Genomic DNA, 26431 nt, shown 5'->3' on the forward strand with positions numbered 1-26431 from the left:
TATTATAGTCTAATTATGGTAATGGCAATGCTCTCCTACCTTTTAACGAGTGGGGGTAGAAAAAGTAAGTATGACTGGACAAAGTAAGCCCTAACACTGCCTTTTCTACACCAAAGGCTATCTAAGTTTAAAGAACAGAAAAACATAAGTAAACATTTTGATTTAACTATTTTAGGAATGTGACTATTATAAACATTTAAAGAAGTAAACTTTTCTTCTAATTTCAGTAGATGAGAGTGTATTATGAATAAATTTAGAAAAAATGCCCAGTTTATTCATACTGAATATAAACAGCTAAACCAACTAATTTCTTTTTTTAAAAATGAACAATCGTAGAATTTAACTTTTATTAAGTGTTCATTATAAAATTAAAATTTTCTCTTTCAACCCAGTAAAAATCATTCAGAGGATATAAAATAAGTCAGTTATGCCCTGTGGTGATCACAATAAATTAGGCATATCACAAAAGTTGACATTCCTCTCTGCTAATGTGATTAAAATAATTGTTCTTTCTACTCTCTAGACACAGAATGTTAAGCCACACATCTAGTATTTCAGTGTAAATATATAAAAAAGAAAATTTTGTTCTAACTTTTGGAAAGTTTCATGGAAGCCATCTTTAAACATATTCTAGATCAATAAACAAGATCCAGAAACAAATAAATTACTTTGAACCATGTAAGTTGCAGAGTCCTCTATGTAGTATAGCACATACTACACACAGTATCTTAACTGGGGACAGGGATTACTAAGAATGACTTAGGGTAACTGAAGTAAAGGGCAGCACTATTTCGGAAGAATCCAACACTGAACTGAATCTAAACATAAGCTGCCAAATGGAGAGAGAACACACCAGTGAGGCCTCAAGCTTAACAGTGGCTTCACTTGTATATTACAAGTACACTTATGATGTCCACTGTCTTCTTCATGGTTCAATATAACATTAAAACATAAGAAAAACAGATATTCCAAGTTTTCCACTTATTAACACAAAACTCACAATTACAGGCTATTCTCAATGCTCTCACATTTATGAGATAACCTGGCAACAAAAGTGCTTCTCAAAAAATCCTGACTTAGACATCTGGGGAAGATATTTGGGGGAGCAGGGGAAAGATGGATACAACCCACCTCATTTATCATTTCTATTTCTCTAAATGTCAATCTGTCCAGCCAATCTACTTTCACCATGTGTCCTTGTCGATGAGCTTTGGTGAGCTGTGAATAAATTAAGAAAATTTTAACACAGATTTCACAGAAAGGAGGATAAAAATAGTAATGATCATCAACAGGATACTGCAAGTACTAACTAATGCAATAAGACAGTAGATAAAGAGAAAATAAATGGTATACAAATGGTGAAGAAAGAAAACTGTATTTGCAGATGACATGATCATCTATGTAGATTAAACAAAGAAAGGTCAAAAACTCCAGGAACTAATAAGGAATTACAGCAAAGTTGTAGGATATAAGGTTAACACAGAAAGTCAATCTCTTTTCTATATACCAACAATAAATAAGTCAAATTTGAAATTAAAATCCAGTATCATTTACATTAGCACCCCCCAAAATGAAACTGGCATGAATCTAACAAAACATGATCTCTATGAAGAAAACTATAGGGACGCCTGGGTAGCTCAGTTGGTTAAGCAACTGCCTTCAGCTCAGGTCATGATCTGGAGTCTGGAGATCGAGTCCCACAACGGACTCCTTGCTCAGTGGGGAGCCTGCTTCTCTCTCTGCCTCTGCCTGCCACTCTGCCTGCTGGTGTGTGCACGCTCTCTCTCTCTCTCTCTGACAAATAAATAAATAATAAAATCTTTAAAAAAAGGAAACTATAAAAATCTGTGGAACAAAATCAAAGAACTAAATAAATGGACAGATATTCTGTTCATGGATAGAAAGACTCAAAACTGTCAAGATATCAGTACTTCCCAACTTCATCTATAGAGTCAGTATAATCTCAGTAAAAATCCCAGCAAGACATTTTATAGGTATCAATAAGCTGACTCTAAAGTTAATATGGAGACACAAAAAACCAAGAATTGCCAACACAATACTGAAGAAGAACAAAATTGAAGGACTGACACTACCCAACTTCAAGACTTAATACAGAGCTACAATAATCAAGACAGTTTGGTTTTGGCAAAAGAATAAACAAATAGATCGATGGAGCAGAATGTAAAATCCAGAAATAGATCCCATAAAAAGAGTCACCTGATCTTTGGCAAAGAAGAAGGGGCAATATAACAGAGTAAAGACTTTTCAACAAATGGTTTTGGAACAACTGGAGTTCCCATACAAAAAAATGCATCTAGACACAGAACTTATATATAAAAATTAAGTCAAGTGGATCGTCTAAATGTAAAATGCAAAATTATTAAACTAGAAGATAACAAAGGAGAAAATCTAGATGAACTTGGGTATAGGGATGACTTTTTAAATGCAACACAAAGGCACAAGCCATGAAATAAATCACTGATGAGCTGGACTTCATCAGAATTAAAAACTTCCGCTCTGTGAAAGACAATATCAAGACATTAAGCCACAGATTAGGAGAAAATATTTGCAAAAGACACACCTGATAAAAGACTGCTATCCAAAATACACAAGAACTCTTAAAATTCAATAAGAAAATAAGCAGTCTAAGAAAAATGTGCCAAAGAATCTTAATGGATAGCTCATCAAAGACACATAGAGGGGCGCCTTGGTGGCTCAGTGGGTTAAGCCTCTGCCTTTGGCTCGGGTCATGATCTCGGGGTCCTGGAATCGAGCCCCACATCGGGCTCTCTGCTCAGTGGAGAGCCTGCTTCTCCCTCTCTCTCTGCCTGCCTCTCTGCCTACTTATGATCTCTCTCTCTGTCAAATAAATAAATAAAATCTTAAAAAAAAAAAAGAAGACACATAGATAGCATATGAAAAATATGTCAAGGAAATGCAAATTAAAGATATCAATAAAACAGCCAAAATCTATAGATACCTACAACACCAAAGGCAGATGAGGATGTGGAGCAAAGGAAGTTTCACTGATTGCTAGGAATTCATTGCTACATTGGGAATGCAAAATAGTACAGCCCCTTTGAAAGGCAGTGTAGCAGTTCCTTACAAATTAAATATGTTCTTTTACCATACAATCCAGGAATTGCATTCTTTGGTATTCACTCAAATGAGCTAAAAACATGTCCACACAAACGCCTGCACATGGTTATTTATAGCAGATTTATTCAGAACTGTAAATTTTTGCAAGAATTAAGATGTCCTTAACAGGTGAATAGATAAATATGGTACATTCAGACAATGGAATATTATTCAGTGCTGAAAAGAAAGGTGCTATCAAACCATAAAAAGACATGGAGGAACTTAAAGTGCATATTACTAAGTGAGAGAAGCCAATCTGGAAAAACCACGTACTATATGATTCCACCTATATGACATTATGGAAAAGGTAAAACTATGGAGACAATAAAAAATAATCAGTTGCCTGGGATTAGGAGGAAAAGAATAATAAATAGGTGGAACAGAGAATTTTCAGGGCAGTGAAGCTACTCTGTATAATACTGTAATGATGGATAAGTGTCATTATATGTTTATCCAAATCCAAAGAATGCACAACACCAAGAGCAAACCCTGGGGAAAACTGCAAACTTTGGGTGATTATGATGTGTCAATGAAGATTCATCAATTATAATAAATGTACCACTCTGGTGGGTATTGCTGATAATGGGGTACACTATGCAGGTATGAGGACAGAGGACATATGAGAACTCTCTATGCCTTTCCCTTAATATTGCTGTGAACCTAAAACAGCTCTATAAAAATAAAATCTTTACATGTCTTAAAAAAAAATGGTAATGTCACCTTCACATTTGATATATTTTTATATGTAACAAACCATATTACAACTATTAGGATAAGAAATACAGCTGGCTAGAGACTAATCATTATATTTTTTAGAAAAAACAACTTAAAAATTTTCTTTAAAGGTCCACAATCAGTCATTTAAACATATTAAAAAATAATCAAGGCCTTCCTAAAAGTATCTCCATTTCTCCATTTCCTATATTTTGATTATAAAGAGAGAGATTTATAATAAGAACAGTTTCTCAAATGGGAAATAAACTACTTTGTCTATTTCCTTCCCAGCTCTGAATCTTAAAAAGATTATAAAAAGTTATATACAGTAAGGCATTTCTCTGAGGCCTATAATTTAATACTCTAAGATTTAAGGGCATAGGTGTGCAAGTGTGTTTTAATTTTAAGAAGCAGTGATTAAAGGATTAACAATAAAAAAGAATTAGTAGTAAGAAAGTAATTTCTGGAGTTGCAGTTGGTACAGCTCTCCAAAGATCTTACATACCGATCTACCCTTGGTTTCAGAAATCAAGTAATATATTCGCTTCAAACCCACAGAGAATTCAAGACAATTTCCAAGGTCCTCAAACTGAAACAAGATTTTTGTCTTTGAAAGTGTAATTTAAACACAGCATTATTCTTTTTCAAGACCTCGTTTTCATTTTAAATAAGCTCACAGAATAAAGCAAAACTGGGTGGCAAAGCCTAATACAATAGTTTGTATTTATCTGTTGCCTTCCTTTCCATTATATATGTTACAATGGTATTCCTACAAGGATGCCAAACATTTCTATCAATTATTATCTCTCAAAGAACTAAAAATCTTCACCAGCAATATTCTTTATCTTCTTCAGCTAAGGAACTCTCATCACAACTATGTGGTCATACTATTTCAGAAGTGAAAACAGTAACTTCATACAAAAGTTTGACGATTACTGGGGGCACCTGGGTGGCAGTGGGTTAAACCTCAGCCTTCAGCTCAGGTCATGGTCTCAGGGTCCTGGGATTGAGTCCCACATCGGGCTCTCTGCTCAGCAGGGAGCCTGCTTCCCTTCCTCTCTCTCTCTCTGCCTGCCTCTCTGCCTACTTGTGATCTCTCTCTCTGTCAAATAAATAAATAAAATCTTAAAAAAAAAAAAGTTTGACGATATTAAAAAAATTTAAATATCAGCTTAAATTTCTTCCAAATAACTAATTCCTTTTCACCTGAGGTAACTTCTTTTTTTTTAATATTTTTTAAATACTTTATTTTATTTATTTGACAAACAGAGATCACAAGTAGGAAGAGAGGCAGAGAGAGAGGAGGAAACAGGCTCCTGGCGGAGCAGAGAGCCCGACGCGGGGCTCGATCCCAGGACTCTGGGATCATGACCTGAGCTGAAGGCAGAGGCTTTAACCCACTGAGCCACCCAGGCGCCCCAACCTGAGGTAATTTCTAAGTGAAAAAGAATAAGGAAACATAATTGCTTAGCATACTTCCTCATACAAAACAGGGACTAAGCATTTTGTTGGCTCTGGTTGAAGTTTAAACAAATACACTGCCATTGTGGAAAGAGATCAAGAATTAGTCACAAGGAAATCAAAAGCACATTTGACAATGTGACCTAAAGGAAGGGATACTAGAGTCAGAGCCAGAAGACCCAGGTTCTAATCCTAGCACTCCATTTTCCAACTCATTTTTTTTTTTTTAAAGATTCCATTCATTCACTTGACAGAGATCACAAGCAGGCAGAGAGGCAGGCGGAGAGAGAGAGGAAGGGAAGCAGGCTCCCTGCTGAGCAGAGAGCCCCACTCGGGGCTTAATCCCAGGACCCTGGGATCATGATCCGAGCCAAAGGCAGAGGCTTTAAGCCACTGAGCCACCCAGGTGCCTCCAACTCTTATTTTTTAATTGGAGTATACTTGACATACAATATCACATTAGTTTCAAGTGTAAAACATAGTGATTCAATAAGTCTATACATTATGCTATCCTCACCACATTGTGATATGCTACCAGTCTAAGTCTGTTGTGTTTCAACCCACATCTACAAAATGAAAGTATTAACTTCTATTCCTAGTCACAAAATTCAAAGAAGAAAATTGATGTAAAATATAACACGTAGTAACATTTCCTGTAGTTCATGAAGAATATTCTTGCTCACTTTGCAACATGTTCCAAACTGGTTTTTAAAATTACCATGGCTCCATATTACATGTTGTGCTTTTATGAACACAAGGAACAGTAAAAATTAGTAGGTAGATTTTATATGACTAGACATATATAGCAAAAAGGAAGAGAAAAATAACATTTATTTACATACCAAATTTTTGGACCTTTTTATAACCTAATCACTCCATACAGTAGGTAGTTCTGACCCCAATTTGCAGGCAATTATCAACTACTATAATGAAGTGGGAGAACAAGGATTTAAATCCCAGGTCTAGGTCCAAGCTCCATCCACTAGTTTTGCTACCTTCTTTAGTGATGCACTCTTAGGAAGAGATTCAAGTTCAACTAATTTCTGTAATGCATTAAATACTAGTTTCCTATATATGGTTGAGTAGTTGATTCTACACCAGCTACCTCTGAGAAAGAATTAGCAATAGATAAGCTTGGGTGTGGGAGAATATAGTTGGGCCCTTTCTTTCCCTTACTAAATCATCAGACAAATCATAAATTTTCTGAGGTCATTTTCACTAATTCCAAAATTCATGTTTTCTGTTAATACATTTTACTTCTTATGCAGCAAAGTCCTAGCTTATCCATTTGAAGACTAAAGATGACCATTCTCAACTTTATAAATAGCCACGAAAGAACATCAGGGTCAAGATGGTAGTACCATAAACTGGTAAGGCCACTCTGGAGGACACATTTAAATTATCCTGGACAGGGGCACCTGGATGGCTCAGTTAATTAAGTGACTGCCTTCGGCTCCGGTCATGGTCCCGGAGTGCCAGGATCAAGTCCCACATAGGACTCCCAGCTCCATGGGGAGTCTGGTTCTCCCTCTGACCTTCTTCCCCTCATGCTCTCTCTTTCTCTCTCTCAAATAAATAAATAAAATCTTTTTTTTTTAAGATTTTATTTATTTATTTGACAGACAGAGATCACAAGTAGGCAGAGAGAGAGGAGGAAGCAGGCTCCCCGCCGAGCAGAGAGCATGACACTGGGCTTGATCCCAGGATCCTGGGATCATGACCTGAGCCGAGAAGGCAGAGGTTTTAACCCACTGAGCCACCCAGGCGCCCCAATAAATAAAATCTAAAAAAAAAAATTATCCTGGATAAATGCACATTTGTGCTTCATTATTTGCAATACAGAAAATTTAGTCATAAAGAAATGTATGGTACACATACACTATGGATTACTGTATACCTGGATAGGGAAAAAAATCAAGGTTTCTGTTGAAAGCACAAGTGACTGCAAAAGAAGAGTTACCACTCATACTGTTATACTGTTATACTGTTTACAAGTTTGTCTCCTGAAAACTTGACCCTGAGATTGAGAGAATTTCTAGATATTTCTGCTTTAATTAGTTTTATAATTTCTGCAGAATTGGGAAATTGTCACTCACAATGTCTACTAGCCACCTGTACTATTTATCTATCACTATGTAACAAAGCACTCCAAAACTGAGTGCCTTAAAACAATAATCAGTTTCTTATATCTCATGATTCCTGGAGAAGTCAAGAAGCCATCTTCTTGTGGGATATCTAGATTTTTTTTCCTATTGGCCTAACGGTCTCTCATGAGACCACTGTCATTTTGGTGGCTAGAGCTAGAATGTCCAAGATAGCTTCCACATTTCTAATACTTTTGTGGGAAAAGGTGAGTTCATCTGGGAAGCCAGGGTGGTTGGACTCCTCTCTTTCTGCATTTATGTTCAGTGCTGCTCCCTCTCCAGGTCGCCTTTCAACATAGGCAGTCCAACAGGATACCCAAACTTCTTACATATGGCTCACTGTTCCCAAAAGTGCAAAACAGAAGCAATCAAACTGTCTTAAGGTTTAAGCCTGCAACAAGCATAGCATCAATTTAGATGGGCTGTATTAGTTAAAAAAAAAAAAAGTCACAGAGCCCCTATGACCCAACAATTGCACTACTAGGTATTTACCCCAAAGATACAAATGTAGTGATCTAAAGGGGCACAGGCACCTCAATGTTTATAGCAGGAATGCCCACAATAGCCAAACTACGGAAAGAGCCCAGATGTTCATCAACAGATGACTGGATAAAGATGTGGTGTATATATATATTATGTGTATACATATATACACATACATACACATATACATACAACGGAATATTAATCAGACATCAAAAAATGAAATCTTGCCATTTGTAACAATGTGGATGGAACTAGAGGTATTATGCTAAGCCAAATAAGCTAATCAGAGAAAGACAATTATCATATGATTTCACTCAATGTGTGGAATTGAACAAACAAATCTGTAAAACCCAAATAACAGCATGTCCAAGATACTGCTTCAAGTACCAACCATGTACTGATAGACTTAATGGGAAGGCAGACACAATGTATCGGGGTCTTGGATGTTCAATACAAGTGCTGTACTGTATATCAACTAACCATAACTGGGAAAACAAACGTCAAACCTGACCGTTATCTGTGGGAATATAGACTTCCATGATCACTGCAACTCACATATCATCTCTCCTTATCTGTCTTACTAGATCGATTCATATTTGCCCTATTAGACTATTAGCTTCTTAAGCACTAGAGCTATAATGGATGATAGAACCCAGCACACATTCACTCAATGAGTATGTTTTGAAAGGCCTTCTAATGTAAAAGGGTGACAGATGGAAATCAAATGTTTCTATACTTCAGAATTTTGCTTAAGCTTTGGAGAAAGGATGGGAAACATGGTATTGGGGGGAGGGGTGATACTCAGAAGGAAGCTGGAGAAAATGCCCTTGGGTCACTTTTCTTAGAATTTATAAACCCTCAATGTAATTACATATTACTTGATTGCTACTGTAAGCTGCAAACTTCCATTAGGCCCTCTGTGCTGGAAGCAAGCACAGAAATGTTGAAAAAGAGATGCAAGTTTCCTGCCCGCACAGAACTTAAAGGTAAGACCATAAATGACCATATGTGTATCTATAAATTGAAGCCATAATATGAAAGCACTGAACAGAATGCTGTGACACAAAAGAATGGGGGATCTTGAGAAGGTCTCTCAAGAAGATAACATTCAAGCAGAGACCAGAATATAAAAGAATCAGCGAAACCAACAGAATATCTCCCAGGCAAAGGAAAGAGTTTGTCTGTCGGCCCAACAGTGACATTCATGTGCCAAGGGATTAAAGACAGACCAGATGGTAGACCTCAGTAAATATTTAATTAAATAAACCAAGTTCTCTTGAAGGTGGAGGGTAGAAAGATCTATATATATGCTTACTTGGAACCACCATTCTTGAAGTTAATCATCATTTAGATTTTTCCTTATAGTAGACACTACACTTAAAGCCTAAAGAAGAAAAGGGAGGAGTAATAAGGACTAAAAAATAATGTTTATTTATTACAAGTCTGCACAGAAATCTGTAGTGAGGTAAAGGGGGAGAGGAGGAGAGGAGGGGGAGGAAGAGACTCACTGACTCAAAAGGAAAATGCAGAGAAATGATTTCTGCTTTACAAATATTCCTTGGCCAATTTCTTCCATATTCACATAGCTATTCTATCTTTACAAAAGACATCAATCAACATGTATTTATCAAACAATACCAGACACATGGCCCAAGTTCACAGATGCTATGAAAAGGGGTTACTCTTGTTTGTTAAGAGATGATATGATTGCATAAAAAGTTTAGTGTCTAGGTGTGAAAATGAGATGAACAAATGAGACAGAATATAACTGATAAAACAAAAGAACTCAAAGATGTGTACCAAACTTTAATCCTGATTTTAAGCACCTTATGACTACAACTGATAACCTGGAAATAGAGTATATGAACAAATCAAATAAGCCATTTAAAAACAACTTAAAAGAACAATGCTCCTCTTTTATTTTTAAGCCAATAGAAAATTTAAATTGAATAATGGCTTTACAACAGCACAGAATTGCAAACATTTTGAATATTCAACCATAGAGGACTGCTGAAATTCATTACAGCACAGCCATCGACACCATGCAAATTCCTGCAGTCTTTACAAATCATGTTGTAGAAGTATCTTAAATGACCTGGAACAATTTTTAAACGCCATTTTAAAAATGTAAAATCACAATTCAATTAAACACACATACAGTATGATTCCAATTTAAAAATAGATACATATATATTTATATGCCACATATATTAATTTGAATACTGAATACATTATCAACTAAAATATTAATGATGGCTATTTCTGGGAAGAGGGTTAGAAGAGATTTTTATAGTCTTTGTGCTTTACCAATCTTCTTTTTAAAATCTTCTACTTCAAAAAATGTTATTTAAAAGTCATTTTAAAAACAATTAATTGTGAGATCTCTGTTGAGAGAACCACTAAAGACTGGCATTAATCAAGATGATGCAAAGGGAGGAGTCAAGATGGCAGGGGAGTAGCAGACTGAGATGACATCAGGTCACAGGAGTTCAGCTAGATAGTTATCAAACCATTCCAAACACCTACAAACCCAACAGGAGATTGAAGAGAAGAGGAGCAGCAATCCTAGAAACAGAAAATCGACCATATTCTGAAAGGTAGGACATGTGGAGAAGTGAATCCAAAGCGAGGTGAAGATAAACCGCAGGGGGAGGGGCTGGCTCCCGACAAGTGGTGGAGCAACAGGGCACAAAATTTGAACTTTTAAAAAAGTCTGCTCCACTGAGGGACATCGCTCCAGAGGCTAAGCAGGGGTGGAGCCCTCATGGGGACAGTGTGGTCTCAAGTCCCGCAGGGTCACAGAAGGATCAAGGGTGTCTGAGTGTAGCAGACCTCGCAAGTATCAGAGTGGGGAAGCAGACTACAGAGACGGAACTGAGGAGTGAGCTCTCAGCTTGGAGTTACCTTAAACTGTGATCCACAGCACGGTGAGACCACTGCACTTTGAGCAGGGACCCCACAAGTGTCAGATCCAGGGAGACCCACCTTCATCCGCCAGAAAAGCAGAGCAGCAGGAGTCTGCTAGGTTTGGAGAATCCAAATGGGGCTGTAGCCAGAGACAGAAACAATAGGTCACAGGCCGGGTGAGCCCAAGTGCAGCCGGAAACCAGGGAGACAGGAGTGACTGAGCACTTTACTCCGAGGGCGCTCTGAGGAGTGGGGCCCCGAGCTCTTGGCTCCTCCAGGTTGGAGACCGGGAGGCCACCATTTTCGTTCCCACCCTCCAGAGGTCTACGGAAAGCGTTCAGGAAACAAAAGTTCCCAAGAGTGGAACCCGAGATTAGTTGGCCCTGCCCCTGGCAAGGGTGGCACAATTCTGCCTCGGGCAAAGACGTTTGAGAAACACTACAATAGGCCCCTCCCCAAGAAGATCAGCAAGAACATCTAGCTAAGACTAAGCTCACTGATCAAGGAGAACAGCGGAATTCCAGAGGAGGGGAAAGCAGAACATGGAATTCTTGGCTTTCTTCCCATAATTCTTTAGTCTTGCAAAGTTAATTAAATTTTTTACTTTTATATTTTTTATTGTAATTTTTTTAACTTTTCTTCTTTCCTCTTTTAACATTTTTAACTACTTTATCTTAATAACACCTTTCTAAAAAAAAATCTTTTTAAACCATTATTATACTCATACTTGATCCTTCATTGTATCTAACTTTATATTTTGTATACATACAGGGTTTTTTCCTCTAAAAAATTTTTGAATAGAATTTTTTGTGATAAATCCAAATATACCCTAAATCTAGCACAGGGCTTTGTTCAAGTCTCCAGCCTGGGCAAATTCTCTCCACTTTCTTTTTCTTTCTTTTTCCAACCAATTTATTTCATCAATTCCTTTTTCAGAACTTTTTTTTAAATTGTCATCTTTACAGTCATATTCTATCCCTTCATCATGTTTACCCTTATTTATGATTATATATAAGTTTTTCTTTCTTTAAAATCTTGGGACTTGGTTTCTTCTAAGAGACCAAAATACATCCAAAATCAAGTGGGTGGCTCTGTTCTATTCACCAGTCTAATATATATATATATAGATAGATATAGATATAGAAATTTAATATATAATATATTTAATATATAATATATATGTAAAATAATATATTTAATATATAATATATAAAATTTAAAAATTTTAAAAAGATATATATAGATCGATATAGATATAGATATAGATATCTATATCGATCTATATATCTTTTTTAAATTTTTTTAAAAAAATTTTTAAACTTCTTTTTACTCCCTTTCTTCTCCCCCCAATTTGGGGTCTCTTCTGATTTGGTTAGTGTACATTTTTCTGGGGTTTTTGCCACCCTGATAGTATTTTATTTTCTCATTCATATATTCTTATCTGGATGAAATGACATGGCAGAAAAACTCACCACAGAAAAAAGAACAAGAGGCAGTACCGAAGGCTAGGGGCCTGATCAATATGGACATTAGTAAAATGTCAGATCCAGAGTTCAGAATGATGATTCTCAGGGTGCTAGCTGGGCTCGAAAAAGGCATGGAAGATATGAGACAAATCCTGTTTGGAGAAATAAAAGCCCTTTCTGGAGAAATAAAAGAATTAAAATCTAACCAAGCTGAAATCAAAAAAGCTATTAACGAGGTACAATAAAAAATGGAGACTCTTACTGCTAGGATAAACGAGGCAGAAGAGAGAATTAGTGATACAGAAGACCAAATGATGGAGAATAAAGAAGCTGAAAAAAGAGAGACAAACAACTACTGGACCACAAGGGGAGAATTCGAAAGAAAAGTGATACCATAAGATATAACAATATTAGAATATACGGGATTCCAGAAGAAGAAGAAAGAGAGGGGGGCAGAAGGTATATTGGAGAGAATTATTGTAGATAATTTCCCTAATATGGCAAAGGGAACAAGCAGCAAAACCCAGGAAGCAGAGAGAACTCCCCTCAAAAGCAATAAAAATAGGTCCACTCCCTATCATCAAATACTAGAACTTGTAAGTCTTAGTAATGAAGAGAAAATCCTGAAAGCAGGCAGGGACATGAAGTCTCTAACATATAATGGTAAAAATATTACATTGGCAGCAGACTTATCAACAGAGACCTGGCAGGCCAGAAAGAACTGGCATGATATATTCAGAGCACTAAATAAAAAAACATGCAGCCAAAAATATGATATCCAGCTAAGCTACCATTGAAAATAAAAGGAGAGATAAAAAGCTTCCAGGACAATCAAAAACTAAGAGTTTGTAAACCTCAAGCTAGCCCTACAAGAAATATTGAAAGGGGTCCTCTAAGCAAAGAGAGCATCTAAAACTAGTAGACCAGAAAGGAACAGAAACAATATAAAGTAACAGTCACCTTATAGGCAATACAATGGCACTAAATTCATATCTTTCAATAGTTACCCTGAATGAAAAATGGGCTAAATGCCCCAATCAAAAGACACAGGGTATCAGAATGGATAAAAAAACAAAATCCATCAATATGCTATCTACAAGGAACTCATTTTAGTCCCAAAGACACCTCCAGATTTGAAGTGAGGGAGTGGAAAAAAATTTACCATACTAATAGACATCAAAAGAAAGCTGGGGTGACAATCCTCATATCAGATAAATTAGATTTTAAGCCAAAGACTATAATAAGAGATAAGGAAGGACATTACATCATACTTAAAGGGTCGGTCCAACAAGAAGATCTAACAGTTTTAAATATCTATGCAACATGGGAGCAGGCAACTATATACACCAATTAACAAAATCAAAGAAACACATCATCAATAATACAATAATAGTAGGAGACTTTAACACCCCCCTTACTGAAATGCACAGAAAATCCAAGCAAAAGATAACAAGGAAATAAAGACCTTAAATGACACACTGGACCAAACAGACATCAAAGAAATATTCAGAACATCCATCCCAAAGCAACAGAATACACATTCTTCTCTAGTGCACATGGAACATTCTACAGGAAAGATCACATCCTGGGTCACAGATCAGATCTCAACCAGTATCAAAAGATTGGGATCATTACCTACATATTTTCAGACCACAATGCTCTGAGGCTAGAACTCAATCACAAGAGGAAAGTTGGAAAGAACTCAAATACATGGAGGCTAAAGAGCATCCTATTAAAGAATGAATGGGTCAACCAGGAAATTAAAGAAGAATTGAAAAAAATCATGTAAACAAATGATAATGAAAACACAATGGTTCAAAATCTTTGTGGCACAGCAAATGCAGTCCTGAGAGGAAAGTATATAGCAATACAAGCCTTTCTCAAGAAACAAGAAAGGTCTCAAGTACACAACCTAACGCTATACCTAAAGGAGCTGGAAAAAGAACAGCAAAGAAAGCCTAAACCCAGCAGGAGAAGAGAAATAAGAAAGATCAGAGCAGGGCCAAGGAGTCAAGATGGAGGAGAAGTAGCAGGCTGAGACTACTTCAGGTAGCGGGAGATCAGCTCAATAGCTTATCTAAAGATTGCAAACACCTACAAATCCAACGGGAGATGGAAGAGAAGAACAGCAATTCTAGAAACAGAAAATCAACCACTTTCTGAAAGGTAGGACTGGCAGAGAAGTGAATCCAAAGTGACGGGAAGATTGACCGTGGGGGGAGGGGCCGGCAAGTGGCGGAGCAACGGAGCACAAAATCAGGACTTTTAAAAGTCTATTCTGCTGAGGCTTATTCTCCAGAGGCTTAACCGGGGTGAAGCGCACGCGGGGTCAGCGTGCCCTCAGGTCCTGCAGGGTCACAGAAGGATCAGGGGTGTCTGAGTGTCGCAGAGCTTACAGGTATTAGAACGGGGAAGCGGGCTACAGAGACGGAACCGAGAAGTGAGCTCTAAGCTCGGGGTTACCTTGAACCGGTCGCAGGCTCGGTCAGCTCGGAGCGCGGCCGGAGGCCAGGGTGACGGGAATAATTGGGCGCTGTTCTCTGAGGGCGCACTGAGGAGTGGGGCCCCGGGCTCTCGGCTCCTCAAGGCCAGAAACTGGGAGGCCACCATCTTCATTCCCGTCCTCCGGAACTCTACGGAAAGCGCTCAGGGAACAAAAGCTCCTGAAAGCAAACCCGAGCGGATTACTCAGCCCGGCCCCTGGTAAGGGCGGTGCAACTCCGCCTGGGGCAAAGACACTTGAGAATCACTACAACAGGCCCCTCCCCCAGAAGATCAACAAGAAACCCAGCCAGGACCAAGTTCACCTACCAAGGAGTGCAGTTTCAATACCAAGGAGAGCAGCGGAATTCCAGAGGAGGAGAAAGCAAAGCACGGAACTCATGGCTTTCTCCCCATGATTCTTTAGCCTTGCAGTTAATTTAATTTTTCTTTCTTTTTCAATGTTTTTTCTCTTCTTCTGCTAAATTTTTTTAACTTTTACCCTTTTCTTTTTTAACGTTTTCTAACTAGTTTATCTAATATATATATTTTTTTACTTTTTATATTTTTTCATTATTGTTTTTCTTTTTTTGTTTCTTTTCTCTTTTTTTTTTTTTTTTTCTTTCTGAACCTCTTTATATCCCCTTTCCCCCCACCCCCTCACAATTTGGGATCTCTTCTGATTTGGCTAAAGCATATTTTCCTGGGGTTGTTGCCACCCTTTTAGTATTTTACTTGTTCCTTCATATACTCTTATCTGGACAAAATGACAAGGCAGAAAAATTCACCACAAAAAAAAAGAACAAGAGGCAGTACCAAAGGCTAGGGACCTAATCAATACAGACATTGGTAATATGTCAGATCTAGAGTTCAGAATGACGATTCTCAAGGTTCTAGCCAGGCTCGAAAAAGGCATGGAAGATATTAGAGAAAACCTCTCGAGAGATATGAAAGCCCTTTCTGGAGAAATAAAAGAACTAAAATCTAATCAAGATGAAATAAAAAAAGCTATTAATGAGGTTCAATCAAAAATGGAGGCTCTCACTGCTAGGATAAATGAGGCAGAAGAAAGAATTAGCGATATAGAAGACCAAATGACAGAGAATAAAGAAGCTGAGCAAAAGAGGGACAAACAGCTACTGGACCACGAGGGCAGAATTCGAGAGATAAGTGACACCATAAGATGAAACAACATTAGAATAATTGGGTATCCAGAAGAAGAAGAAAGAGAGAGGGGAGCAGAAGATATATTGGAGAGAATTATTGGAGAGAATTTCCCCAATATGGCAAAGGGAACAAGCATCAAAATCCAGGAGGTTCAGAGAACCCCACTCAAAATCAATAAGAATAGGTCCACACCCCATCACCTAATAGTAAAATTTACAAGTCTTAGTGACAAAGAGAAAATCCTGAAAGCAGCCCGGGAAAAGAAGTCTGTAACATACAATGGTAAAAACATTAGATTGGCAGCAGACTTATCCACAGAGACCTGGCAGGCCAGAAAGAGCTGGGAATGATATATTCAGAGTACTAAATGAGAAAAATATGCAGCCAAGAATACTATATCCAGCTAGGCTATCACTGAAAATAGAAGGAGAGATTAAAAGCTTCCAGGACAAACAAAAACTGAAAGAATTTGCAAACACCAAACCAGCTCTACAGAAAATACTGAAAGGGGTCCTCTAAGCAAAGAGAGACCCTAAAACTAGTAGATCAGAAAGGAACAGAAACAATATACAGTAACAGTCACCTTATAGGCAATACAATGGCACTAAATTCATATCTCTCAATAGTTACCCTGAATGTTAATGGGCTAAATGCCCCAATCAAAAGACACAGGGTATCAGAATGGATAAAAAAACAAAACCCATCTATATGTTGCCTACAAGAAACTCATTTTAAACCTGAAGACACCTTCAGATTTAAAGTGAGGGGGTGGAAAAGAATTTACCATGCTAATGGACATCAAAAGAAAGCAGGAGTGGCAATCCTCATATCAGATCAATTAGATTTTAAGCCAAAGACTATAATAAGAGATGAGGAAGGACACTATATCATACTCAAAGGATCTGTCCAACAAGAAGATCTAACAATTGTAAATATCTATGCCCCTAACGTGGGAGCAGCCAACTATATAAACCAATTAATAACAAAATCAAAGAAACACATCAACAATAATACAATAATAGTAGGGGATTTTAACACTCCCCTCACTGAAATGGACAGATCATTCAAGCAAAAGATCAACAAGGAAATAAAGGCCTTAAATGACACACTGGACCAGATGGATATCACAGATATATTCAGAACATTTCATCCCAAAGCAACAGAATACACATTCTTCTCTAGTGCACATGGAACATTCTCCAGAATAGATCACATCTTCGGTCCTAAATCAGGTCTCAACCGGTATCAAAAGATCGGGATCATTCCCTGCATATTTTCAGACCACAACGCTCTGAAGCTAGAAGTCAATCACAAGAGGAAATTTGGAAAGAACCCAAATACATGGCGACTAAACAGCATCCTTCTAAAGAATGAATGGGTCAACCAGGAAATTAAAGAAGAATTGAAAAAATTCATGGAAACAAATGATAATGAAAATACAACGGTTCAAAATCTGTGGGACACAACAAAGGCAGTCCTGAGAGGAAAATACATAGCGGTACAAGCCTTTCTCAAGAAACAAGAAAGGTGGGACGCCTGGGTGGCTCAGTTGGTTAAGCAGCTGCCTTCGGCTCAGGTCATGATCCCAGCGTCCTGGGATCGAGTCCCGCATTGGGCTCCTTGCTCTGCAGGGAGCCTGCTTCTCCCTCTGCCTCTGCCTGCCATTCTGTCTGCCTGTGCTCGCTCTCTCTCCCTCTCTGACAAATAAATAAAATCTTTAAGAAAAAAAAAAAAAAGAAACAAGAAAGGTCTCAGGTATACAACCTAACCCTACACCTAAAGGAGCTGGAGAAAGAACAAGAAAGAAACCCTAAACCCAGCAGGAGAAGAGAAATCATAAAGATCAGAGCAGAAATCAATGAAATAGAAACCAAAAAAACAATAGAACAAATCAACGAAACTAGGAGCTGGTTCTTTGAAAGAATTAATAAGATTGATAAACCCTTGGCCAGACTTATTAAAAAGAAAAGAGAAAGGACCCAAATAAATAAAATCATGAATGAAAGAGGAGAGATCACAACTAACACCAAAGAAATACAGACAATTATAAGAACATACTATGAGCAACTCTATGCCAACAAATTTGACAATCTGGAAGAAATGGATGCATTCCTAGAGACATATAAACTACCACAACTGAACCAGGAAGAAATAGAAAGCCTGAACAGACCCATAACCAGTAAGGAGATTGAAACAGTCATCAAAAATCTCCAAACAAGCAAAAGCCCAGGGCCAGACGGCTTCCCGGGGGAATTCTACCAAACATTTAAAGAAGAACTAATTCCTATTCTCCTGAAACTGTTCCAAAAAATAGAAATGGAAGGAAAACTTCCAAACTCATTTTATGAGGCCAGCATCACCCTGATCCCAAAACCAGACAAGGATCCCATCAAAAAAGAGAACTATAGACCAATATCCTTGATGAACACAGATGCAAAAATTCTCACCAAAATACTAGCCAATAGGATTCAACAGTACATTAAAAGGATTATTCACCACGACCAAGTGGGATTTATTCCAGGGCTGCAAGGTTGGTTCAACATCCGCAAATCAATCAATGTGATACAACACAATAATAAAAGAAAGAAAAAGAACCATATGATACTCTCCATAGATGCTGAAAAAGCATTTGACAAAGTACAGCATCCTTTCCTGATCAAAACTCTTCAAAGTGTAGGGATAGAGGGCACATACCTCAATATTATCAAAGCCATCTATGAAAAACCCATCGCAAATATCATTCTCAATGGAGAAAAACTGAAAGCATTTCCGCTAAGGTCAGGAACACGGCAGGGATGTCCGTTATCACCACTGCTATTCAACATAGTACTAGAAGTCCTAGCCTCAGCAATCAGACAACAAAAAGAAATTAAAGGCATCCAAATCGGCAAAGAAGAAGTCAAACTATCACTCTTCGCAGATGATATGATACTATATGTGGAAAATCCAAAAGACTCCACTCCAAAACTGCTAGAACTGGTACAGGAATTCAGTAAAGTGTCAGGATATAAAATCAATGCAGAGAAATCAGTTGCATTTCTCTACATCAACAACAAAAGAGAAGAAAGAGAAGTTAAGGAGTCAATCCCATTTACAATTGCACCCAAAACTATAAGATACCTAGGAATAAACCTAACCAAAGAGACTAAGAATCTATACACAGAAAACTATAAAGTACTCATGAAAGAAATTGAGGAAGACACAAAGAAATGGAAAAATGTTCCATGCTCCTGGATTGGAAGAATAAATATTGTGAAAGTGTCTATGCTACCTAAAGCAATCTACACATTTAATGCAATTCTTATCAAAGTACCATCCATTTTTTTCAAAGAAATGGAACAAATAATCCTAAAATTTATATGGAACGAGAAAAGACCTCGAATAGCCAAAGGAATATTGAAAAAGAGCCAAAGTTGGTGGCATCACAATTCCGGACTTCAAGCTCTACTACAAAGCTGTCATCATCAAGACAGCATGGTACTGGCACAAAAACAGACACATAGATCAATGGAACAGAATAGAGAGCCCAGAAATAGACCCTCAACTCTATGGTCAACTAATATTCAACAAAGCAGGAAAGAATGTCCAATGGAAAAAAGACAGCCTCTTCAATAAATTGTGTTGGGAAAATTGGACAGCCACATGCAGAAAAATGAAATTGGATCATTTCCTTATACCACACACGAAAATAGACTCAAAATGGATGAAGGACCTCAATGTGAGAAAGGAATCCATCAACATCCTTGAGGAGAACTCAGGCAGCAACCTCTTCGACCTCAGCCCCAGCAACATCTTCCTAGGAACATCGGCAAAGGCAAGGGAAACAAGGGCAAAAATGAACTATTGGGATTTTATCAAGATCAAAAGCTTTTGCACAGCAAAGGAAACAGTTCACAAAACCAAAAGACAACTGACAGAATGGGAGAAGATATTTGCAAACGACATATCAGATAAAGGGCTAGTGTCCAGAATCTATAAAGAACTTAGCAAACTCAACACCCAAAGAACAAATAATCCAATCAAGAAATGGGCAGAAGGCATGAACAGACATTTCTGCAAAGAAGACATCCAGATGGCCAACAGACACATGAAAAATTGCTCCATATCACTCGGCATCAGGGAAATACAAATCAAAACCACAATGAGATACCACCTCACACCAGTCAGAATGGCTAAAATTAACAAGTCCGGAAATGACAGATGCTGGCGAGGATGCGGAGAAAGGGGAACCCTCCTACACTGTTGGTGGGAATGCAAGCTGGTGCAACCACTCTGGAAAACAGCATGGAGGTTCCTCAAAATGTTGAAAATAGAACTACCCTATGACCCAGCAATTGCACTGCTGGGTATTTACCCTAAAGATACAAACGTAGTCATCCGAAGGGGCACATGCACCCGAATGTTTATAGCAGCAATGTCTACAATAGCCAAATGAAAAAAAAAATGGAAAGAACCTAGATGTCCATCAACAGATGAATGGATAAAGAAGATGTGGTATATATACACAATGGAATACTATGCAGCCATCAAAAGAAATGAAATCTTGCCATTTGTGACGACGTGGATGGAACTAGAGGGTATCATGCTTAGCGAAATAAGTCAATCGGAGAAAGACAACTATCATATGATCTCCCTGATATGAGGGAGAGGAGATGCAACATGGGGGTTAAGGGGGTAGGAGAAGAGTAAATGAAGCAAGATGGGATTGGGAGGGAGATAAACCATAAGTGACTCTTAATCTCACAAAACAAACTGAGGGTTGCTGGGGGGAGGGGGGTTGGGGGGGTGGGGTTATGGACATTGGGGAGGGTATGTGCTATGGTGAGTGCTGTGAAGTGTGTAAACCCGGCAATTCACAGACCTGTACCCCTGGGGAAAAAATATATGTTTATAAAAAATAAAATTAAGAAAATATTAAAAAAAAAGAAAGATCAGAGCAGAAATCAATGAAATAGAAACAAAAAAAGAGTAGAACAAATCAACAAAAGTAGGAACTGGTTCTTTGAAAGAATTAATAAGATCGATAAACCCCTGGCCAGACTTATCAAAAAGAAAAGAGAAAGGACCCATATAAATAAATCCATGAATGAAAGAGGAGAGATCACAACCAACACAAAATACAAACAATTATAAGAACATATTATGAGCAACTACACGCCAGCAAATTTGACAATCTGGAAGATACAGATGCATTCCTAGAGACATATAAACTACCAAAACTGAACTAGGAAGAAACAGAAATCCTGAACAGACCCATAACCAGTAAGGAGATTGAAGCAGTCATCAAAAATCTCCCAACAAACAAGAGCCCAGGGCCAGATGGCTTTCCAGGGGAATTCTACCAAGCATTTAAAGAAGAATTAATTCCCATTCTCCTGAAACTGTTCCAAAAATAGAAATGGAACGAAAACTTCCAAACTCATTTTATGAGGCCAACATGACCCTGATCCCAAAACCAGACGACCCCATCAAAAAAGAGAATTACAGACCAATATCCCTGATGAACACAGATGCGAAAATTCTCACCAAAATACTAGCCAATAGGATTCAACAGTACATTAAAAGGATTATTCACCATGACCAATAGGGATTTATTCCAGGGCTGCAAGGTTGATTCGACATCCACAAATAAATCAATGTGATACAATACATTAATAAAAGAAAGAACAAGAACCATATGATACTCTCCACAGATGCTGTAAAAGCATTTGACAAAGTACAGCATCCTTTCCTGATCAAAACTCTTCAAAGTGTAGGGATAAAGGGTACATACCTCAATATCATCAAAGCCATCTATGAAAAACCCACAGCAAATATCATTCTCAATGGAGAAAAACTGAGAGCTTTTCCACTAAGGTCAGGAACATGGCAGGGATGTCCATTATCACCACTGCTATTCAATATAGTACTAAGTCCTAGCCTCAGCAATCAGATAGCAAAAAGAAATTAAAGGCATCCACATAGGCACAGAAGAAGTCAAACTATCACTCTTTGTAGACGATATGATAGTTTATGTGGAAAACCCAAAAGACTCCACTCCAAATCTGCTAGAACTTGTACAGGAATTCAGTAAAGTGTCAGGATATAAAATCAATGCACAAAAATCAGTTGCATTTCTATAACATTTCTATATAACAAGAGATAACATCTATATAACATTTCTAATAACAAGAAATAAGAAAGAGAAATTAAGTATCCCATTTATAATTACACCCAAAACCATAGGATACCTAGGAATAAACCTAACTAAAGAGGCAAAGAATCTGTACTCACAAAGCTATAAAATATTCATGAAAGAAACTGAGGAGGACACAAATAGAAAACTGTTCCATGCTCATGGATTGGAAGAACAAATATTGTGAAAATGTCTATGCTACCTAAAGCAATCTACATGTTTAATGCAATCCCTATCAAAATCAGATCAATTTTTTTTCAAAGAAATGGAACAAATAATCCTAAAATTTATACTGAACCAGAAAGACCTCGAATATCCAGAGGAATGTTGAAAAAGAAAGCCAATGTTGGGGGCACCTGGGTGGCTCAGTGGGTTAAAGCCTCTGCCTTCAGCTCAGGTCATGAACCCAGGGTCCTGGGATCGAGCCCCGCATCGGGCTCTCTGCTCAGCAGGGAGCCTGTTTCCTCCTCTCTCTCTGTCTGCCTCTCTGCCTACTTGTGATCTCTGTCTGTCAAATAAATAAATAAAATCTTTTAAAAAAAGAAAAGAAAAGAAAAGAAAAGAAAAGAAAAGAAAAGAAAAGAACGCCAAATTGGTGGCATCGCAATTCCAGACTTCAGGCTGTACCAGACACATACATCAGTGGAACAGAACAGAGTACCCAGAAGTAGACCCTCAACTCTATGGTTGACAAAGCCGGAAAGAATGTCCAATGGAAAAAGACAGTCTCTTCAACCAGTGGTGTTGGGAAAATTGGACAGGCACATGCAGAAAAATGAAACTGGACCATTTCCTTACACTGCACACAAAAATAGACTCAAAATGGATGAAAGACCTCAATGTGAGAAAGGAATCCATCAAAATCCTGGAGAAGAACACAAGCAGCAACCTCTTCAACCTCAGGCACAGCAACTTCTTCCTAAAAACATCGCCAAAGGTAAAGCAAGCAAGGGCAAAATGAACTATTGGGACTTCATCAAGATCAAAAGCTTTCGCACAGCAAAGGAAAGAGCCAACAAAAACAAAAGACAACTGACAGAATGGGAGAAGATATTTGCAAATGATGCATCAGATAAAGGGCTAGTATCCCGAATCTATAAAGAACTTATCAAACTCAACACCCAAAGTACAAATAATCCGCTCAAAAAACGGGCAGAAGACATGAACAGACATTTCTGCAAAGAAGACATCTAGATGGCCAACAGACACATGAAAAAGTGCTCCACATCACTCGGCATCAGGGAAATACAAATCAAAACCACAGTGAGATACCACCTCATACCAGTCAGAATGGCTAAAATTAACAAGTCAGGAAATGACAGATGCTGGAGAGGATGCAGAGAAAGGGGAACCCTCCTACACTGTTGGTGGGAATGCAAACTGGTGCAGCCACTCTGGAAAACAGCATGGAAGTTCCTCAAAAAGTTAAAAATAGAGCTACGTAGGACCCAGCAATTGCACTACTGGATATTTACCCTAAAGATACAAATGCAGCGATCCAAAGGGGCACATGCACCTGAATGTTTATAGCAACCATGTCCACAATAGACAAACTATGGAAGGAACATAGATGTCCATCAACAGATGAATGGATAAAGAAGACGTGGTATATATATATACAATGGAATACTATGCAGCCATCAAAAGAAATGAAATCTTGCCATTTGCAACAATGTGGATGGAACCAGAGGGTATTATGCTGAGCAAAGTAAGTCAATCAGAGAAAGAAAATTATCATATGATCTCTCTGATATAAGGAATTTGAGAAGCAGGGAGGGGAGTCGGGGGTAGGGAAGGAAAAAAAATGAAACAAGATAGGATCGAGAGGGAGACAAACCATAAGAGACTCTTAATCTCACAAAACAAATTGAAGGCTGCCGGGGGGAGGGGGTAGGGAGAGGGGTTTTGGGTTATGGACATTGGGGAGGGTATGTGCTGTTGAGTGCTGTGAAATGTGCCTGATGATTCACAGACCTATACCCCTGGGGCTAATAATACATTATATGTTAATAAAAATTAAAATTTACCAAAAAAAAGGTGCTATATGAAGTTATTTCACCTCATAATAAAAACTCAAAAAAGACCTATCTGATTAATTTGAGCTACTAAAATGGAAACCAGGTATCAATATAATTGTTCTCTCTCAAACTGTTTCTTCCAAAAGCCTTTCAACTAGGTCCAACCAAAAAACTGTATAAATTTAAAACTACCATTTTTTATTACGTGGTTACTAAAAACTCTTATATAGAGGGATTTATAGGCTTTATGTATCAAACCTTACTCATGTCAAGAAACCTTAAGAGGAGAGTTACAAGATAAATGGATTTTCCTTCCAAAAAAGTAGCTATAGAATAGATGATGCTTGGGCCAGATATAGATATGCTCTCTTCGGGAAACTAAGGGGGAAAAAATAGCAAAGTTGTATTTTTTTTTCCAGCTGCTGGAATATTAAATGAAAAAAACCAAGTCCACCTGTCACCAGAAAGAGAACTTTCAGATTCCCAGAGCCTATGTGAAAGTTCAAAATTTCTCTCTTGAAACATATGTGAGAATACTGACCAATAAAAGTACTTGCTACTACCACACACGAGACTATTTTTCTCCAGCATGACTATATAAGTGCTGTTTAATTCAACTATTTCATTATCTTCTTCCTCTAAATTCCCTCAAGTTAAAGGCCAAAACATAACTCTTTCAAATATAACACTTCCCTGAGCCTAGACTGGAACTGAGCTAAATTAATAAATATTCATTGAACACAATACCATTATAGGTCAGCTAATGCATTCACATGATGCACTATGGCTCATAAATTTCTATTGTTAAAATGTACAATTCTTCAATAAATGTAAGACAATGAGTCCTATTTGTATCAAATTAAATACAAGCTATACAGTAATTTATAATTCAAGACCAAATATAGTTGTATTTAAGAATTCACTTAAACTACTAAGAATAAAAAAGGAGCTGTGTGTGTGTGTGTGTGTTAGAGTCTTTGTTACATACGCATATGTATTTAATTTTTAGAAAGCACAGGAGCTTCTATCCTCTTGATTAATGAAGTCTTAGCTACAAATCTTCAATTTTACTTTGAAACTTCACATGTAAATCTTACTCAGGAAGCCTGGCTTTTGTATCATAAAAGTTTCATTCAGTTAAACTTCTCAGAGATTAATCTAGTCTTAAAAGCATGTTACTTCCTATTTTTCTGGCAGAAACTATAGCTGTAAAGACAGACAACAGATTTATAGAACATCAATCAATATTCTTTTAGGGCTCAATCTTAACACTGACAAAAACTAATTTAGTCTATTTGCTACCAATGCTTTCAAGACAAATCTAAAAGCTTTGACAGTATTAGAAAACAGTAAGCAAACCAAAGTGATTGATAAAGAAGATTCTACCATGTATCATTAGGAATAAATGTATAAGTGATTCCCAAATCCTTCTTTTATGACAAAAAAGAATTGCAACAGAGAATCAAATCAAATAAGCTATGTTTATAAAAGTTACACCTATTATTTATATAAAAACCTATAGCTAAGAGGAATTTCCGATGATGTCAGTGGTGCCACTGAACAAGTTTCACAGCCTTGAATAATTTCAGCAGCTGTCATCATAATTCTGTTTATTATTGTCATTTACAAAAGATCTGAGGAAGGAATAAACCAAAGTGAGATGCTTCTGCCTAACTCAAATTTTACAGCAGGATTCTGTTCTTTCATTTTTAAAGTAACAAATCTCTCCATTAACACTCCTGACCACTGCTTTCCTTTCCCCAAAATGTAGATATTTAAAAAACAGGAGGTTTTTTTTGTTGTTGTTCCTGGTTTCTTGTCAAGAAAATGCATTATTATGGCAAACAAAAAACATGAGTGGGTGTCTCATTTTTTGAGAGCATGACATCAGTTCTACTATACTCATTATTATTTGTTTTTCATTGTGATGATGATGTTAATAGTAACAATAATTTCATTTTTATGATTCCTATAACAGAGAGAGTCCAACTAATCACTTTATCAATGAAAAATATCCACAAGTAAAAATAGATGGTTATGCAATGAGCCACTGTGACAGCTATAATCTCGAGTTTTGATGGCCAGTCTTTCTACCCAGTTATAATATATCTCATTACTATTTAAATCTTCCACCAGTTTTGATAGTTCTATTAATTTTAAAAATATAAAATAAAAGATAATGCCTTCATTTTTCAAAACACCTCTTTGGATAATTCCATGTTTCTCAGATGTCTAAAACCTAACCAGAAAATACCATTATGCAAAGTTCACATT

The 26431-nt window shown here is 37.4% G+C and overlaps 1 protein-coding gene across 5 annotated transcripts in view; it reads right to left on the reverse strand.

The window, feature by feature from the left end:
• PIK3C3 (phosphatidylinositol 3-kinase catalytic subunit type 3) overlaps positions 1 to 26431 on the reverse strand; it is a 150160-nt gene that overhangs the window by 100504 nt on the left and 23225 nt on the right. For all 5 annotated transcript variants that reach the window (XR_004382908.1, XR_004382907.1, XM_032859515.1 and 2 more), the window contains exon 5: positions 1132 to 1218. Coding sequence is in view for 3 of the 5 variants with exons in the window: in XM_032859515.1 (XP_032715406.1) it covers positions 1132 to 1218 (87 nt within the window). In the remaining 2 variants the exon portion in view is untranslated. The remainder of the gene's footprint in view (positions 1 to 1131; positions 1219 to 26431) is intronic.

Source organism: Lontra canadensis, unplaced genomic scaffold (genome assembly GCF_010015895.1).
Source record: "Lontra canadensis isolate GAN:19392208 unplaced genomic scaffold, GSC_riverotter_1.0 scaffold17, whole genome shotgun sequence".
Lineage (NCBI taxonomy): Eukaryota > Metazoa > Chordata > Mammalia > Carnivora > Mustelidae > Lontra > Lontra canadensis.